Consider the following 17,974-nt stretch of genomic DNA (forward strand, 5'->3'; position numbering starts at 1 on the left):
CCTTAACCGTGTTCTCCAATATTATCATAGAAAATGAACTAAAAGTCCGAAGAGTACAAAATGCTTTAGGGTCTCTTAAACGTTTATAAGTTATACAATTTTCTGCGCAATGCGAAAAGCTGGATTTGACATGGACGAGCACATTGCACCCATGTCAGATTGCTTGTATGTTATGATCAAGGTAGGTCTTTTGTTTCATTTACAAGGGTTTTTGTGACCCAAGTTTTGTACGTTTTCTTTTCATAAAAGGGGGATGGGGGTGTTGAAGACCCTAAATGGCAAAAAATGACCCTTTGAAAAAAATTCAACCAAATTTATGGAGAGATGGATTGCAACCTACCTCGTAACCCCTTTTAGAAATCTTTGTAGTTACACCGAATGCATGTCATGGAAAACTTGTCAGAGTTTCGATTTAAATTGCAAGTAGTATGCATCAAGATATTTATACTGTGATATTTACAATCAGCGTCCACAGGTGCTTGGGTCATAATATATGAATACACATCTAACCTTATATGTAAGATTATTTACATATGTATAAGGTTAGATGTGTATTCATATACTATGACCCAAGCACCTGTGTCAGCGCCAGTTTCAACGTCTGTCAACGAACATTTTCTTTTATACCGAGCGAAGCTAGGACGGGCCATAGGCTCTAAAGGTAACACCACAGGAGTCGGCAATTTTATCAATAAAGTAGAAATATATGAGAAATGGGCATAAATACTACCACTGAGCTTCGCAAGCGAGCGCTTGTATTTGAATCTACGCCATTTGGACCATATTTGATCCAAAATTTTCAAGCTCCATAGATATAATTTAATTTTTCATTAGTTTTCTATATTTTCCTTTTAATCATGCATGTACTTGTTACCTATAGGGAGAGATCTGCTCTCACGGCCCTTTGGGCCTTGAGAGGGCTTAGCCCTCTTTGAGTAAGTACCATGTAATAAATTCTCATGGATTGTCGACATTTTACTGTTTCAGAGGGATGCAATTTTGTGGATATGAGTTCTGTACTTTTAACATCATGTAAAATTGTGTATTTTATTGTGGTTTAAAAATTCATTATCCAAAAATCATGAATTTATGGTATTGCAGTTCTTTGACATTGGAAAATATCATATATCATGTATATTATGATATGTCAAAGCCAGAGTTTTCTTTCCCATTTTAAGATAATATTAAAGGTGATTGTAAATAAAGTGGATTGAGGTACATCAAAGTGAAATTTAATGTTAAAAATAAGGATCCACTTCAATTGTCTTTTTCATAAATTTTATATTTAATGAAACAAATATGATGAAATGCACATTGTGTGTATTTTGAATATTTTCAGAGAATATACAATTAAGCAACAGTAACCATGGATTGCAATGAGGAGGATAGTGAACCATCTGACATAGAGGAGCTAGAGTTTGCATTATATTCCCAAATTCATTATGAGGCGCAAAGTGAAATCTGTAATACTACTGACTCCCTGAACAATCAAATCAGTGACTCAACTTGCACAACAGATATCAACTGGCATTATGACATTGGTGTCGAATATGTGAACAGTTCGGGTAATTCTAAAACAAGAAAACACGAGTTATTTGTACCTACAAATGTGACACAGAATTGTGCTTATGTTAAGAAAGACCAGAAAATAAGCTCTACATTTACGTCCAAAGGAGACAGTGCTTTTGAGTCAGAGAGTTTCCTGGGTGTGAATTCAATAGAGAACTCGGTGGTTATAAACTCTGACTTTGTGGATAGTGACAGAGAAGAAAGATCCAAAATGATGGAGGTATTATCCAGAAGCAAGAAGAGTAAATTGGTCAATGCCAAGGAATCTGTGATAGAGATTGAATCTGACAGTGAGGACAGCATTATTCTGCTGTCTGACAGTATTGACAGTGATGTTGATGGGTGCTATGCTTCTCTGAACAGTGATGATATGCTGTTGGATGAGGAACTCTCAGACCTAGAGGGATTACATGTTAATGTTGAAAAAGAACACCAGTCTATGCTCTCTACTGCATATAACTTTGGTGAGGTTAATGCCTGTAATTGATTTAATCTATAATTGTTCTGTGAAGGTGAAATTCAACATAATCAGGTTTTGAATTGATCTATTTTTCACTGATAATTCTCACTTTAAATTTCTTCTTTCCCATTACAGCTGTCTAGTGTGTTACACAGTAGTGAGCAAAGTACTATAGTGTTACTGTATACAGTTCTGTACTGTAGTGCTGATGTAGTACAACATTTTCTTATGCAATGTCTGTATATTTTCAGAGCACCACCAGGAAACTTGGTTTATAATTGATGCTGATCGATATGGCACAGCCCCACATCATGTGAAGAATCGTTACTATGGCAATGAATTTAACAGGTGTTACAACTGTAAACAAAATGGGCATATTCCAAGAGACTGTCCTAAGCCAAGGGTAAGGGAAATATGTAAACTATTCTGTAATTGTGTCCATCTGACATGAAATCCTTTTCAGAATTTTTGTCAGTGTTTGTGTGCCAGAGCATGTTTTCTGGTTAGACCCAAATAGTGTATTACTTATTCTTTGTAAATTAATGTTATTATGATGATCTAAAACATGAAATAGACATGATACTGTTGTGTATAATATGTGTAAGGCTTAAGCTAGAATTTTGTTTGTTTCAACCAGAAAATATTCCTTGAATCAAGATATTTGTTTGCTATTTTTCTCAAAAATGTTATAAGTATCATTCTTCATTTCAATTTTCTAAGTACTTTAATTATATGTGTGTGAGTTGAATATAATTTTCCAAATTTTGAATACCCTTTATGATAGTCTGATTTGGTAAAAGTGATATTGAATTTATTCGATTGAATCATGCTATTCTAGGGCTGGAAATTAACATATACCCGTCAGTTCGTGACTGGTTAAAAGTCTGACGAACTGACTGATATTTGTTTTAGTCAATCCGATGGGACTTCGACTGGTCAATTTTCTAAAACGTCATTTTGGAAAACATACTTATGGAATCTTAAACACACAGTTGGCATTCCTCTGTAAATATCAGACGAAACCAGATTAGTAAATATGAATCTCATATAAGTGTTACAGACTGAGGCATATCAAAGTTAAATTCCGTTATTTTATTTTAATAAATGAACAAAATATGTTTCATTATTTCTGATATACTCTGGTGGACTGGTAAATTTTTCTACGGATTGGTTGAAATTATACCCTATCAGACCAGCTGGACTGGTGACATAAAAAGTTAGTTTCAAGCCCTGTATTCATTGGAGGGGGGGGGTGTATTTTTAGTTTGACAAATTGTATTAACTATGGATTTATTTAATTGTTATAACAGAGCAGTTATCAAGTAGAAAGTTTAAAAACTTCATGTTTTTTAAAATGATACAATATTGGAATAATATCATTTTGTAATTTCATTTGCAGTCCTTTTTCAAAAACAATAATCATATACAGTGAAACCTGTCTAATCCAACATGCATTGGGAGACAAATGCAAGTCGGGGTCGGAATGCCCAGAAAAATTGATTATACAGGTGTTGGATTATGCAGTTTTCACTGTTGTACACTGTATCTGATACATGTATTGGTATATCAGAAACAATTAAGGATATTTTAACCTCGTATCTTAAAAGTAATTAATTTTCTTAAGACTGAATTGTCAGTGGTACTATCTCCTGTGCTTATATTTACATGATACATGTGCTAGAGTGTCAGATTTAAAATAGAAAGATCTGATGTTAAAATGATAGATGATGCTCTACAAACCTGAGATTGAAACAGTTTAGGTGACTTTAACTAAAGAAATAAATATGTTAAGTTTTTTAACACTAAAGTTGTGATGATCGCTGAGTTACAATTAGTAGCAGTTTTACTATTCATTTGCCTGCATTCAATGACGTACATGATACCGTTTTTAGAGAATTGTATTTAAAGTCTAAATTAGGCGTTCTCTGTATCAAATATCATCTGACAACTAGATACAGGGCTATCACTACAACCCTATTGTTCAGAAAGGGGGAAAGAAATGTTATTTTGATTTAATCTTAGCTGCTAACTTGATATTTTATTGAACATTTTACATAGTATCCGTGTTTGTCTTTTAGAAGGTGGAGATTTGTATTCTGTGTGGTTTTATTGGACACTTCCACAAAAACTGTCAACAGAGGGCATGTTACAAGTGTCAGTGTCCGGGTCACCAAAGCAAAGACTGCCAGGAACGCTATTTCTCCAAGTGGAATCCATGCTTCCGCTGTGGCATGCAGGGACACATTAAGAAAGTAAGGTGTTCTCATGATCCTAGTGGTTAAACACATCATCACCCCCTTGCAATTCATTTCAAGAGGGGATGTATAGTATTAAACGGGGCCATTTATGTGAGTGTGTGTGTAACACAGAGCTTGTAGACATTCAACGTTTGTACCACATTTTTTGCTCCTTTGATATTATACTTCCCAATTTTTTTTTATTATCAAGAGAGGAAGAACCCTATTGATTTTGGGGTCAAAGGTCAAGGTCCCTATGGGACTTCATAGAAAAAGCTTGTAGATAGTGATGGGCAATCGGGAAAAAATAATTAATCGATGATCGGATTAATCGGATGCACCTTTTCGATTGATTAATCCAAAAATAATCGAATTTTATTCATTTCAAATTGATGGCATAAATATATTATATTTACTTTATTTTTCATCCTAAATATTAACTTAATTAGAATAAAATCATATTAAGATTGATTGATTGTATCTTGTTTAATGACTCTCTCGGGAATTTTTCACTCATATGGAGACGTCTTAAATCATTAGAAATTTGAAGTTAATAATCCCATACTTTCGATTTTGTTTTCCCGGGATAGGGATAAATCTCGAGACTTTTGTTGTTGTTCTTATGGGGTCCGGTATAGAATAGAGCCTCAATACCCCTTACTTGTTGTAAGAGGCAAAATCCGAGGCCCCGGGCCGTGTCACAGCAGGTGTGGCTCGATAAAGATCCATCCCTGCCCAAAGACTGTAAGCGCCAAGCATAAGCCTAAATTTTGCAACCCTTCACCGGCAATTTGATGTCTCCACATGAGTGAAAGATTCTCAAGAGGGACATTAAAACAATATTCAATTTTACCGGATGATTCAGTTTCGTCTGTCATTTTGGATTATAGTTAAGTCACGGCAGGAATATTCGTATTATTAAAAAAAACCCACCGATGTCGGTGATTTTCGATTTTCAAAATGGCAATCGATTATTCACATCGTTTCAGTTATAGCGACCGACAATCGAAAGTCGGCGATAATCAGTACATCACTACTTGTTGACACTCATTCTGAGGGAATATGCCCCACCTTGCAGAGCTCTTGTTTAAGTAATTCATCAAATATTAAAAACCCTGTAAGAGAATGGATCACTATTAAAGATACTGTTATAAGTACTTAGTTATTCATGTATTTCTTTAAATGAATAAAATGATACACTAAAATCTTTTCAGATGTGCCCAGATGAATGGCGACAGTATCATATAACTGTAAGTAGACTTGCAATATTGTTGTGTCTTGAATTTGGCAATATGTAAGGAATCTAAAAGCTTTTTTTTTAAAAAATTTCGTCATGAAAAAGAAATTTCCAAGCTTAAAACTATCATTGATACATGATGTACATACATATTGTCATTACAAAGTTACAGATATTTAATATTAATGTATTTATATGCTTTGCATTTTTTATGCCCTCTCCTTGACAAAAAGGGATTGATAGGATATAGTGTTACTCATGTCCTTGTGGATGCATTTCCACTGCTTAATTCATATAATTGTATGATGATAAGTCTTGTCAGTTTTTCTTTAAGACTTTTAACAGTGTAAAATGATATGAAATAAACACCTAGCCACCCATTTCAAACTTTTTAGCTCACCACAGCTGAAAGCTCGAGTGAGCTTTTCTGATTGCCTGTTGTCCGTCGTCTGTCCGTCTGTAAAATTTTCGATTTCTTTTCCAGAACCACTGGGCCAATTTCAACCAAACTTGGCAAAAATCATCCTTATGTGAAGGGCTTTCAAGTTTGTTTAATTGAAGGGCCATGCTCCCTTCCAAGTGGAGATATCACAAAAATGCAAAAATAGGGTGGGGTCATTTAAAACTCTTCTTTTCAAGAACCACTGGTTCAAAAAAGCTGAAATTAACATGAAAGCTTCCTGACATAGTGCAGAATCATATTTGTTAAAACCATGACTCCAGGGGTAGGTTGGGGCCACAATAGGGAATCAAAGTATATAGGTAAAATCTTTGAAAATCTTCTTAACAAATTTACATGAAAGCTTCCTGACATAGTGCAGATTCAAGTTTGTTAAAATCATGACCCCTAGGATGGGATGGGGCCATAAACAAAGTTTTACATACAAATATATTGTGGAAATCTTTAAAAATCTTCTCAAGAACCACTGAGCCAGAAAAGTTTACATTTACATGAAAGCTTCCTGACATTGTGCAAATTCAAGTTTGTTAAAAGCTTGGCCCCCAGGGGTAGGGTGGGGCCACAATAGGGGATGGAAGTTTTACATACAAATATATAGGGAAAATCATTAAAAAATCTTTTTCTCAAGAATCACTGGGCCAGAAAAGTTTACATTTACATGAAAGCTTCCAGTCATAGTGCAGATTCAAGTTTGTCAAAAATTTTATTCAGCAGCGGGGACATTTAGCTAAGCGTAGCAATCTTGTAAAATTTGTACTTCCTTTCTAAAAAGAAATTCTGTCCTTTTAAGTTGGAAAACTGTGGATGTTTTGAAATACTGGCAACACACAGAACATGTCATGACACCATTCTTGTACTGCATATGCCTTGGTTTTCCGTTTTCTTTGTATGTTATGAACTGTTTGTTGTTGTTGTTTTTTTCAGTATCAGTTATATCTTTCCTCTTTTTACCGTGGATGGTGTCCTCATATTTTAGACTTAACATGGCTGATTTAGTCCAGATCATTCAGACACTATTTTAGATAGGAGATTGGTTGTAGAAGCAAGATTCTACATGATCTAGACTGAATAGGTAGAAACTAAAACTAAAAGCATTTTCAGTCATTTGGTCTGAATTAATAGTGGTATTATATCAGAGTCCGCACAAATTTTTATTTGACTTGTCGGACGGTCTGACAAACCTTACTGAAAAATGCCACAGCACGGTGATTTTTAGGTCACCTGAGTAAACTCCGGTGACCTATTGCAATCGGTTGTCGTCCATCGTGCGTTAACAATTGAACATTTTTAACTTCTTGATAACTACCAGTCCAATTCTTTTCAATTTTGGTATAAAGTATATTTGAGACAAGGGGGACATAATTTGTAAATTTCAGGTCTCCAGCACCCCTGGGGCCTATGGGGCGGGACAAAAACTGCCCAAAATTGACCAATTTTCAAAAATCTTTTTCTCAAGAACCGCACATGTGTAAGAAAAACTAAATCCATGGTGATGGAAAGCAGGAAGGCCGCTACCAAAATTGTAAATTTCATGATCCCCGGGGTAGGGGTTCTGACCCCAGGGCGGGGCCAAACTTGGTATATAGTGTTTATGTGTAAAACACTTAAATAACATCTTTTTTAGTGCTGTTGATACTATATTGAAACTAAATAGATATTTAGAAAGAGCAGGTAGTCCTTTACCAAAATTGTAAATTTGATGATCCCAGGGGTAGGAATTTTGGTATCAGGGTGGGGCCAAAATGGTCAGTTATTAAATGTGTGAACAATAGACATTTTTAACTTCTTCTTGATAACTATCATTCCAATTCTTTTCATATTTGGCATGAAGCATCTTTGGCAGAAGGGGGGGGGGGCATAAATTGTAAATTTCAGGATTCCTGCACCCCTGGGGCCTTAGGGGTGGGGCAAAAACTGCCCAAAATTTACCAATTTTCAAAAATCTTCTTAAGAACCACACACGTTGAAACTAAATGGATAGAGCAGGTAGTCTTTTACCAATATTGTAAAGTTGATGATTCCCAGAGTAAGGGTTCAGACCCCAGGGTGGGGCCAAACTTAGTATATAGTATTTATGTGTAAGTTTGCTGATGCTGCATAAAATCTAAATGCATACTTAGGAATAGCAGAAAGGATGTACAAAAAATGGTGAATTTCAATCAAAACCCAGGGTTATGATTTAAGGATGAGTCAAAATTAGGCATATGTTTTGATGTTTTAATGTTAATACAACTATTATTTAAAGCCTTTCATCAGAGTATCCACTTTTGAAGGCAGTGAAGTTTTAAGAACACATCTTGTTTTATACTACAACACTTGCTGGACATTAGAATTTAGCTTAGATATTCAGAACAGGAAATTTTTTCTAGATTCCATAGCCCATGGAAGTAGTGATACTTTTTCACTAGTATTCAGGTGACCGATAAGGCCTGTGGGCCTCTTGTTCTTGGGAAGTCTTAATTTACATATTTATGCCGTGAATGGCTGCCTTCCTCCAGCTTGACCTCATTTTATGAGAGTTTGGCTGTTGTAGTATGTACATGAAATAGCCCCTTTTAGCTTGATATAAGGAGTCTCAAAAATTCCTTACTGTTTAATGTTAAACTGGATTGCATTCTCCTGATTACTGACATACTATTACAGACAGATATAAACAGAACCCAAAAAAGTCAACAGAAGGAAAATCCAAGGAAATTCTGCTACAACTGTGCTGAAGAGGGCCATTATGGATTTGTGAGTCAGCATTTATTTTGAAATACTTGATTTGTTGTCAAAAGATGTTTGAACTATAAGTTTTTATGTCCATATTATGGCTGGTCACTGCAATTTTGATATTAGAATGTACGACAGCTGTACATGTGTGTGTTGTTGAAGGAATGTGAGGAAGATCAGGATGTTTGACAACTGTATGTGTGTGTTGTTGAAGGAATGTGAGAAAGATGATGCGTATAACAAGTTAATAAGGCCAGGTATAGTTGTTTCAATACAAGTGAGAATTTAAAAAATAGAGAACCAATAATTTTGATTTTAAAATCAATAATTCACACTCAACTCCAACATGATCTCAACTCTAACATGATAAAGGGAAACAATGTTATAGAGAAGCATGAATGACCCATATATGCTGTATTACATTATGTGATGAATTCACAAGGCTGAATCGACATTGAATCAAAGTAGTGCAAAGGCATGGGATAGCAGATGGAATAACATACATGTACTTTAATTTTATTGCTGCCAAAATCCTGAAAGTGACCTTGTTTGATTATTATTGAATAAATTATGCGGATTTGTGTATTTTTTCGCACAATGTATGCAAAATCTACGAATCACTCATTATTACCCAATGAACTGATGACATATGTGCATAAAAAACCGTATTGGGTAAGATAAACTTTTTTTAAGTTTGCATGTCATAATAGCTAAAGAAAACCAGTTCCAGGGACCTTTTAGACCAGGAAGAAAATTCTGCTTCTCAATATCAATTTGTCTTCAATTTTTGATCGTTAATAGAAATTATACACTAGCATTTCTCTTCTGGTCTTGTAGCGAATATATCCTTTAACTTTAAAAACTCTAGTATGGATTTATTTAAAAACATGGCAAATTTGAAAGGCCAAGATTATGTTTGTACATGTAACATGTATATACTATTGGCAGGGCTCAAAATTAGCGAGAAATACTCGCAAAATGCGAGTACATTTGAAAAATAGCGAGTAAAAATAGTGGACACTCGAAAATTTTAGCGAGTGGTGATTTATAAACTATGATCGTATCGTATCCGTTTTATACGGTAATGCGCCATTCGCTTTTCTTAAACTTGCACTCTGAATCATACAAACGCTTACATGAACGATCGATTTCAACAACCGTTTCTATCCGGATTTTTCTTTTACGATTTTTAAGAAACTCGGAGTCAAACAAATGCTTTAGAGGTCGGACATCGCATTAGGATGAAAAATACATGTGCCACGAGTCCTGTTCACCTATAGGGGTGATTAAATTGTATTCTAAGTATGAGGTTTTTGTTATTCATTTATCTAAGAAGAAAAAGAAAAGTCGGAGTCTATGTTTTACCAAGTCTTCCGGTAGTTATTTTTATCAGAATCATGAGAATGTCCTATCTAAATTAATTTATTGTCATATTGAGGTCGGGTTGTAGTGATGACACGAGTGCACTGCTCACCGCGTAGACGATTATCAAAAAAGTCCATGGGGCTCATGATCGTGCTGCTTATAAAACCATGAGTCCCGGATGCGCTTTGAAAAATCACTAGTGACAACTCTGATGTGGCATGAAATTGGACCTGCGGTAAACAGGTTGTGGATTAGAGGTGCGATAATCAAGAGACCTAAACATGACTTACGTAACTTAGTGTCTTGTCCAAACGATGCCTGTTGACCCACAAGGCTCAGTAATGAATAATGATGGGGAAAATACATGTAATTGATTTTTTAAAAAAACATGAAAAAAGAGCACTGCTTCATTATTTTTATTTTAGCTTGTAGGTTTTCATTTCAGCCTGTGGATTTTTTACCCACAGGCTAAAATTAGCCTGTGGTAGAAAAAGTTAATTTCGACCCCTGCTATTGGTCATGATTATTCCTAGAGGTACCAACAACCACACAAACAATGATTTGCATGGTGGTTTTTTATTGTTTTTTTCCCCAAAAAATTTCTTGCTGTCGTTATATTTAGTTGAATACAAAGTCTGCTTTTAGTTGTGTCCGGTTAGGACTGTGCATGTATTGTACATACATGTAGGTGACTACTATCAGGGTGTACAGCTGTGACTACTATCAGGGTGTATAGTGACTACTATCAGGGTGTATAGTGACTACTATCAGGGTGTACAGTGACTACTATCAGGGTGTATAGTGACTATTATCAGGGTGTACAGTGACTATTATCAGGGTGTATAGTTGTGACTACTATCAGGGTGTATAGTGACTACTATCAGGGTGTACAGTGACTATTATCAGGGTGTACAGTGACTATTATCAGGGTGTACAGTGACTACTATCAGGGTGTACAGTGACTACTATCAGGGTGTATAGTGACTATTATCAGGGTGTACAGCTATGACTACTATCAGGGTGTACAGCTGTGACTACTATCAGGGTGTATAGTGACTACTATCAGGGTGTACAGTGACTACTATCAGGGTGTATAGTGACTACTATCAGGGTGTACAGTGACTACTATCAGGGTGTATAGTGACTATTATCAGGGTGTACAACTGTGACTACTATCAGGGTGTACAGCTGTGACTACTATCAGGGTGTATAGTGACTACTATCAGGGTGTACAGTGACTACTATCAGGGTGTACAGTGACTACTATCAGGGTGTACAGTGACTACTATCAGGGTGTATAGTGACTACTATCAGGGTGTACAGTGACTACTATCAGGGTGTATAGTGACTACTATCAGGGTGTACAGTGACTATTATCAGGGTGTACAGCTGTGACTACTATCAGGGTGTATAGTGACTACTATCAGGGTGTACAGTGACTATTATCAGGGTGTACAGCTATGACTACTATCAGGGTGTACAGCTATGACTACTATCAGGGTGTACAGTGACTACTATCAGGGTGTACAGTGACTACTATCAGGGTGTATGGTGACTACTATCAGGGTGTACAGTGACTACTATCAGGGTGTACAGTGACTACTATCAGGGTGTACAGCTGTGACTACTATCAGGGTGTATAGTGACTATTATCAGGGTGTACAGTATGGTGTATGGTGACTACTACAGTATGGTGTATGGTGACTACTATCAGGGTGTACAGTGACTACTATCAGGGTGTACAGTGACTACTATCAGGGTGTACAGCTGTGACTACTATCAGGGTGTATATAAAAAATGTATCAGGGTGTACAGTGACTACTATCAGAGTGTACAGTGACTACTATCAGGGTGTACAGTGACTACTATCAGGGTGTACAGCTGTGACTACTATCAGGGTGTATATAAAAAATGTATCAGGGTGTACAGTGACTACTATCAGGGTGTACAGTGACTACTATCAGGGTGTATAGCGACTACTATCAGGGTGTATAGCGACTATTATCAGGGTGTACAGTGACTATTATCAGGGTGTATAGTGACTACTATCAGGGTGTATAGTGACTACTATCAGGGTGTATAGTGACTATTATCAGGGTGTACAGTGACTATTATTAGGGTGTACAGTGACTACTATCAGGGTGTACAGTGACTACTATCAGGGTGTACAGTGACTATTATCAGGGTGTACAGTGACTACTATCAGGGTGTACAGTGACTACTATCATGGTGTATAGTGACTACTATCAGGGTGTATAGTGACTACTATCAGGGTGTATAGTGACTATTATCAGGGTGTATAGTGACTATTATCAGGGTGTACAGCTGTGACTACTATCAGGGTGTACAGTGACTATTATCAGGGTGTATAGTGACTACTATCAGGGTGTACAGTGACTACTATCAGGGTGTATAGTGACTATTATCAGGGTGTACAGCTGTGACTACTATCAGGGTGTACAGTGACTACTATCAGGGTGTATAGTGACTACTATCAGGGTGTACAGTGACTACTATCAGGGTGTATAGCTGCTCGTTTCTCGTTGTAGGAATGCGAGGAGGAGAGGATGGATCACTACTCGTTTCCCACCTGTCCTTTTATACAAAGTTACAACTTTCCAAAAGTGACAAAATCCCAAAAGAGAAGAAACAATAGAGGTCATTGATGCTTTTTCTTGTCTTTGTGGAAAAATTTTGCAATTGAAGCTGAATTATGAGCCAAACAACACCCAGTATATTGTATACATGTATACTCTTATCTAATTGATAATGATGCATTTGTGATATCCCCCCAACCTCCATTTATGTAAGCATAACAAAACAAAATAGTTTTTTATTTATAATGAAGTTTTTGGGAGCTCAAAGGTTACAGTTAGATGTTCATTATTTTTGCAGTATTATTTTTGCAATAACCAGTACACAGCAACAAGAATATGGTTATTGGGTAATTGTGAAATATAAGTGCATTCCTTCAAAATTCCTTAATCTTCCAAACTTTGAGCCCACTCCCTCCTTACTTTGTCCAAATGACCATCTCAAATTTACATGTAGATACAAAATGATGATGAAATCCTCAGTCAAAATTGATAAAAGTCCAAAACTGTTTACAATCATCATAACATTGTAGGTCATGGTGGGTGGTTAGTACTGAATGTTCATCTCAAATACACATACATGTACAGAAGTAATGAATACAAATACGTGTACAGAAGTAATGAATACACATACGTGTACAGAAGTAATGAATAACCAGTAAGTGGGATGATCATGTGATCAAATCCTGGGAAGCCGGAAGCCCAGAAGGCTTTTCAATAGATTTGATCTTGTACCCCCCTACTTTATAGCTCAGTCAAGTGTTTAAAATGGCTATTCATTTCTGAAATAAAATACATGTACATGTGTTAGTGTTTCTTTTACTGGTACATTTGGATATTTCCTTATTTACATACAGTATGTAGTTTAACAAAGAAGATGCTGACAATGCATGTGCTTTCTTTTTACAGAGGATGAGAAGCATTCCGCTAAGAGGGCAAAAACTGTCACAAAGGAAAAACCAGGTATTTTTGGGACTTGCAATATTTTTGTATGTAAAAATATTTTTTTATTTTTAATTTATGTGTCTAAAAATATTCAATGTATTATTAAAAAGTATGTCTTGGTTTGATGTAATGCAAGATGAAGATAACGAACAGTGATCAATCTCATAACTCCTATAAGCAATACAAATAAATAGTTGGGCAAACATGGACCCCTGGACACACCAGAGGTGGGATCAGGTGCCTAGGAGGAGTAAACATCCCTGTTGACCGGTCACACCCGCCGTGAGCCCTATATCCTGATCAGGTAAACGGAGTTATCCGCAGTCAAAATCAATGTGCCAAGAATGGCTTAACAATCGGTATGAAACACGTCAGACAGCATTTGACCCAATGATAGGTTTTATTGGCAAACTAGATCGTTATAACGGCCATAGAATTTGCGAAATGCTGACTTCAATCGAGACTATTGAAACCCCTGTACCATCAACTTGTTTGTCAGTAGCTTACCTCGATTTAAAAACTGACTATACGCAGAACAAGCTCTTGCATATCGAATTAGTTGAGGTATGTAAACACCATATCCAGGTGATAATGGAATATTGCTACATAAATATGGGAAGTTGACGATGGAGAAGCTGAAATCATCCCATTTGTCATACAGTTGAGTTGTCAGTTTGCCATTAATGTCTACTTTCAATAAAATATCGAAGTATGAAGCAGAAGTGGACGAATAAGTATAATTTTGTTTTTCAATTTGAATTATTTCTGTTTACAATATCAATTTATTTACATGTATTATTATTTAATGCAAAACACTTTGTCCTTTATAGTGTTGAATGGGGTTGACTCTCTAAAAGAAGGAAAGAAGAAGAAAAGTAAAAAGTTAAAAAGAATTTATGATAGACTGGAAGTGGAGAAACTACAGAAAAAGAAGAAAAAGTCTGGGAAATCATGCCTGATGTCAAATCAGAACACCAAGTCCAAGAAAAAAGTATGTGTGGAAGTGACTGATCATGACAGAAGTGTGAAGGTTCAGTGTCAAGCGATGAGAGTGACGAAAAAGCAGAACAAGAAAAGTAAAAAGTTAAGGAGAATTTATGATAGAATTCAGACAGAGAAGCAAAAGAAAGACACATCTCGTAACAGGAGATATAATGGAACACAGGAATATGGGAACTGTAATCCAAATTGGCAGAGGATGAAAAGTTCCATGAAGGACTCAACTGGACCTGTAAAGCATGCAGTGAAGAAAAAGCAGTCATCAAAGAAAATTACCTTAATGACTGGTGTCGATGGCATTCCTGTTAATGCTTTAAAGGGTTTTAAAACAAAATTTTCATTTAAACAATAGATATGTATAGAATATTACATGTTAAAATCCATATCATAAGTCTTATCCGCCTGAGGGCCAATGACCCAATGATGGGGCCCAAGGGCTGATATGACATATGATATGGATTTTAGCATATAATATTATATTTATCACATGCTGAACTTTTCATAGTTAAATACTGTATATGGAACAGTATAGTGTTTGTGATGATTTTTGTTTTTTTGATACGGAGTCCGAGAGCTGATTTTATGAATTATTCGTTTTATAACATGTGGATTACTTTTTTTTGCGTTTTAAACATCAAGGTATATTTGATACATTACTTTACAGTTTACTATGGTAAAAACCTTAATACAATGGTTTACTCTCAGTCTGGTAAAAACTTTGAAACGTTGATCGTTACGTGGGAATACGTAACTTCCAGATTGATGAATGTTTGACGCTGATCTGATGTGTGATATGGGTTTTCTGACCAGTAGTTGATACCAGCTATCATGACATCAGTATCGCACAACACAGAATGGGCATAATCATTACTCAGTATATGATGTATATATACAGTGCTCCCTCGATATATTGCCAACTTTTGTTCAAGATCAATTTTGGCAATTAAACGGGGGTGGCAATATAACAAATATACCATTATATACGACTTATTGAGCAGTCAAAAGAAATTCGATTCTGTAAATTTATTTGAGCTCCATTCTATATAAACATTTAGATATTCTTGAGTTTAATTCAGCAATTATTTGTAATTAACCTGAATACCTTGTCCAGACTGTCACACTTCACTGCATTGCTCTCAAAGTACAGGTGTGATTATTGATGAGTATTAGGTTATTGGCATTATTATTGAGAGTAAACCCTATAAAATTTGACCATTTGTTTGTGAAAATCAGTGGCATATGGTATTATGCGAGGTTGGCATTATAACGGGGGTGTTAACATGGGGAGAAATATGTTCTATAGGATTTCCAGGCAATAGGGGGGGGGGGGGGGGGGGGGGGGGGGGCATTATAATGGGGAGCAATATATCAAGAGAGCACTGTATATTCTATATTTATAGATCTATATTTGAAATTGTGTTTTCCAACTGGAAGTGGCATTATGATAATTGATGTAAATCGAGCACTGTAATTGAAATATGAATATGGATGTATATTGATGGAGAGCTGAGATTGTATTGGTCAGGTCTGTTGTTGACATTTATTTTGTTTTCTATTGAATTCATGCATCCTTGTTGATCTCATCTGAATTCTAGAATAAATCCTGTAATGAAGAACATTATGTCTTGTTCACAAAGTAACCACCAAATTATACAGGAAATCAGCTGGGAAATAATCATTGTTTTATTTTCAAAAATTATTTTTATATTCATACAAAAAATACTCCAAACTTTACCAATATGTGGCCCTATAAAACATTAGAAATGTTAACATGTTAGAAATGACTTTTAGAAAACTTACTGTCATTGGAACCAATGCTTATCGAAAATATACATGTGAAGATAATTATGATTGTTTCTATGATGTCAGAAAATGAACCAATTACTGCAGTTTCTAGAAAGTAACTTTAGGAACAAAAGTACCGCCAATGGTACATAATACACCCGTGAAAAGCTAATATAGGGTGTTTTTCTTGCACCATATTCGTAGAACTTGGCTTCAAGTAGTATCAGCAATCATCAGGGTGTGACATACTTTCTTTGCATCGTAAAAACAAGAGAAATCATGTACTCTCTATGTGATATTTTCACTTGGCAGAAGATGTATGTGTACCAAGTTCAATGGTCCTTGCCCCAACAAATCGGTCTGTATCCTGCTGCTATGACCTTGACATTTGACGTCAAGAAACAATAGGCATCCTCCACTTGGCATTAAGTGTATGTGTACAAAGTTTGACGGTCCTAGCCCCAACAGGTAGGTCTGTATACTGCCTACGAGGTTTTCTTACTAAGTGATACTTCGACCTTGAAAAATGATAGGCATCTTCCTCTTATAATGATGATTAAGTGTACCAACTTGCAATATCTTGGAGCTTACAGTTTGGTTTGTATCCTGCCTACAAGGTTTTCCTACTGGGATGCTTCGACTTCTAACCTTGAAAAACAATAGGCATCTTCCTCTCATCAATATGATCTAATGTACCAAGTTGCAATATCCTGGAGCTTACGGTTTGGTTTGTATCCTGCCTGTAAGATTTTCCAACTAAGTGATACCTTGACCTTTGACCTCTAACCTTGAAAAACAATAGACATCTTCCTCTCATCGTGATGATGAAATGTACTGAGTTGCAATATCCTAGAGCTTACGGTTCGGTTTGTATCCTGCCCACAAGAGTTTCCTACTAGGTTTTCTTACTAAGTGATACAACCTTGACCTTTGATCTTGGAAAACAGTAGGCATCTTCCTCTCATCATGATGATCAAATGTACCAAGTTGTAAAATCCTGGAGCTAACGGTTCCGTCTGTACCCTGCCCACAAGGTCCGGACGGACGACACCATACCATAATACGTCCCGTCATCGATGGGCGTATAAAAATAGAGTACAGACAAAGTGAAGTATTTAGTATTAGAAATAATAGAATAGGCATGATCAGACACCATATTGGTATTTCATAATGATATTATCATGTTACACATTATATCGGTGTCATATTATGCTTCAGCTCTGTTTCCCAACCAAAATGCCGGCGTGAAATATAATATTGAAGCAAATATGATATTACAGCTTTCCTGTGGTGTCATTACTAAATAGTGACATCAAGAATTTTGTTTTGAATGAAGATGATATTCCCAAGCTTTATATAAGAGTTATACAATTCTAGAGGGCACAAAATGCTCCCTGACACCGTTCATTCAAGAATTTATAGAATAAAATGAGATTGAGTAAATGATCAGACACAAAATTGAAAATTCTTCCCAATGTTTATTTATAGTGTACGAAATTGACGAGTTTTGACAATGTCCTAAAAAATTGCCTGCAACTTCTGAGGCGGATTTTCATCATATTTTTTTTACGTATTTGCAACATCAGATTTGATTTACCATATCAATAATGA

At 35.9% G+C, this 17,974-nt stretch overlaps 1 protein-coding gene across 1 annotated transcript; it reads left to right on the forward strand.

Annotated features, from left to right (window-relative positions):
* The first annotated feature begins 92 nt into the window (after positions 1-92).
* On the forward strand, positions 93-16,424 carry LOC125672331 (zinc finger CCHC domain-containing protein 7-like). The gene is made up of 9 exons (XM_048908565.2): positions 93-181; positions 1,340-2,033; positions 2,281-2,432; positions 4,108-4,281; positions 5,481-5,516; positions 8,607-8,696; positions 12,590-12,698; positions 13,544-13,597; positions 14,410-16,424. Exons 2-9 carry the CDS (start codon positions 1,367-1,369, stop codon positions 14,928-14,930), a joined length of 1,803 nt encoding a protein of 600 aa, XP_048764522.2. The 5' UTR covers positions 93-181; positions 1,340-1,366; the 3' UTR covers positions 14,931-16,424.
* Positions 16,425-17,974: the final 1,550 nt, after the last annotated feature.

Source organism: Ostrea edulis, chromosome 4 (assembly GCF_947568905.1).
Source record: "Ostrea edulis chromosome 4, xbOstEdul1.1, whole genome shotgun sequence".
In the NCBI taxonomy this organism is placed as follows: Eukaryota; Metazoa; Mollusca; class Bivalvia; order Ostreida; family Ostreidae; genus Ostrea; species Ostrea edulis.

Excerpts from the sequence above, each read along its gene's own strand:
- LOC125672331 (XM_048908565.2), top strand. The coding sequence starts at position 1,367 with ATGGATTGCAATGAGGAGGATAGTGAACCATCTGACATAGAGGAGCTA. Across the intron at positions 2,433-4,107 it reads GAGACTGTCCTAAGCCAAGG|AAGGTGGAGATTTGTATTCT; the intron begins GTAAGGGAAATA and ends TTTGTCTTTTAG. Across the intron at positions 12,699-13,543 it reads AAAGAGAAGAAACAATAGAG|AGGATGAGAAGCATTCCGCT; the intron begins GTCATTGATGCT and ends TTCTTTTTACAG.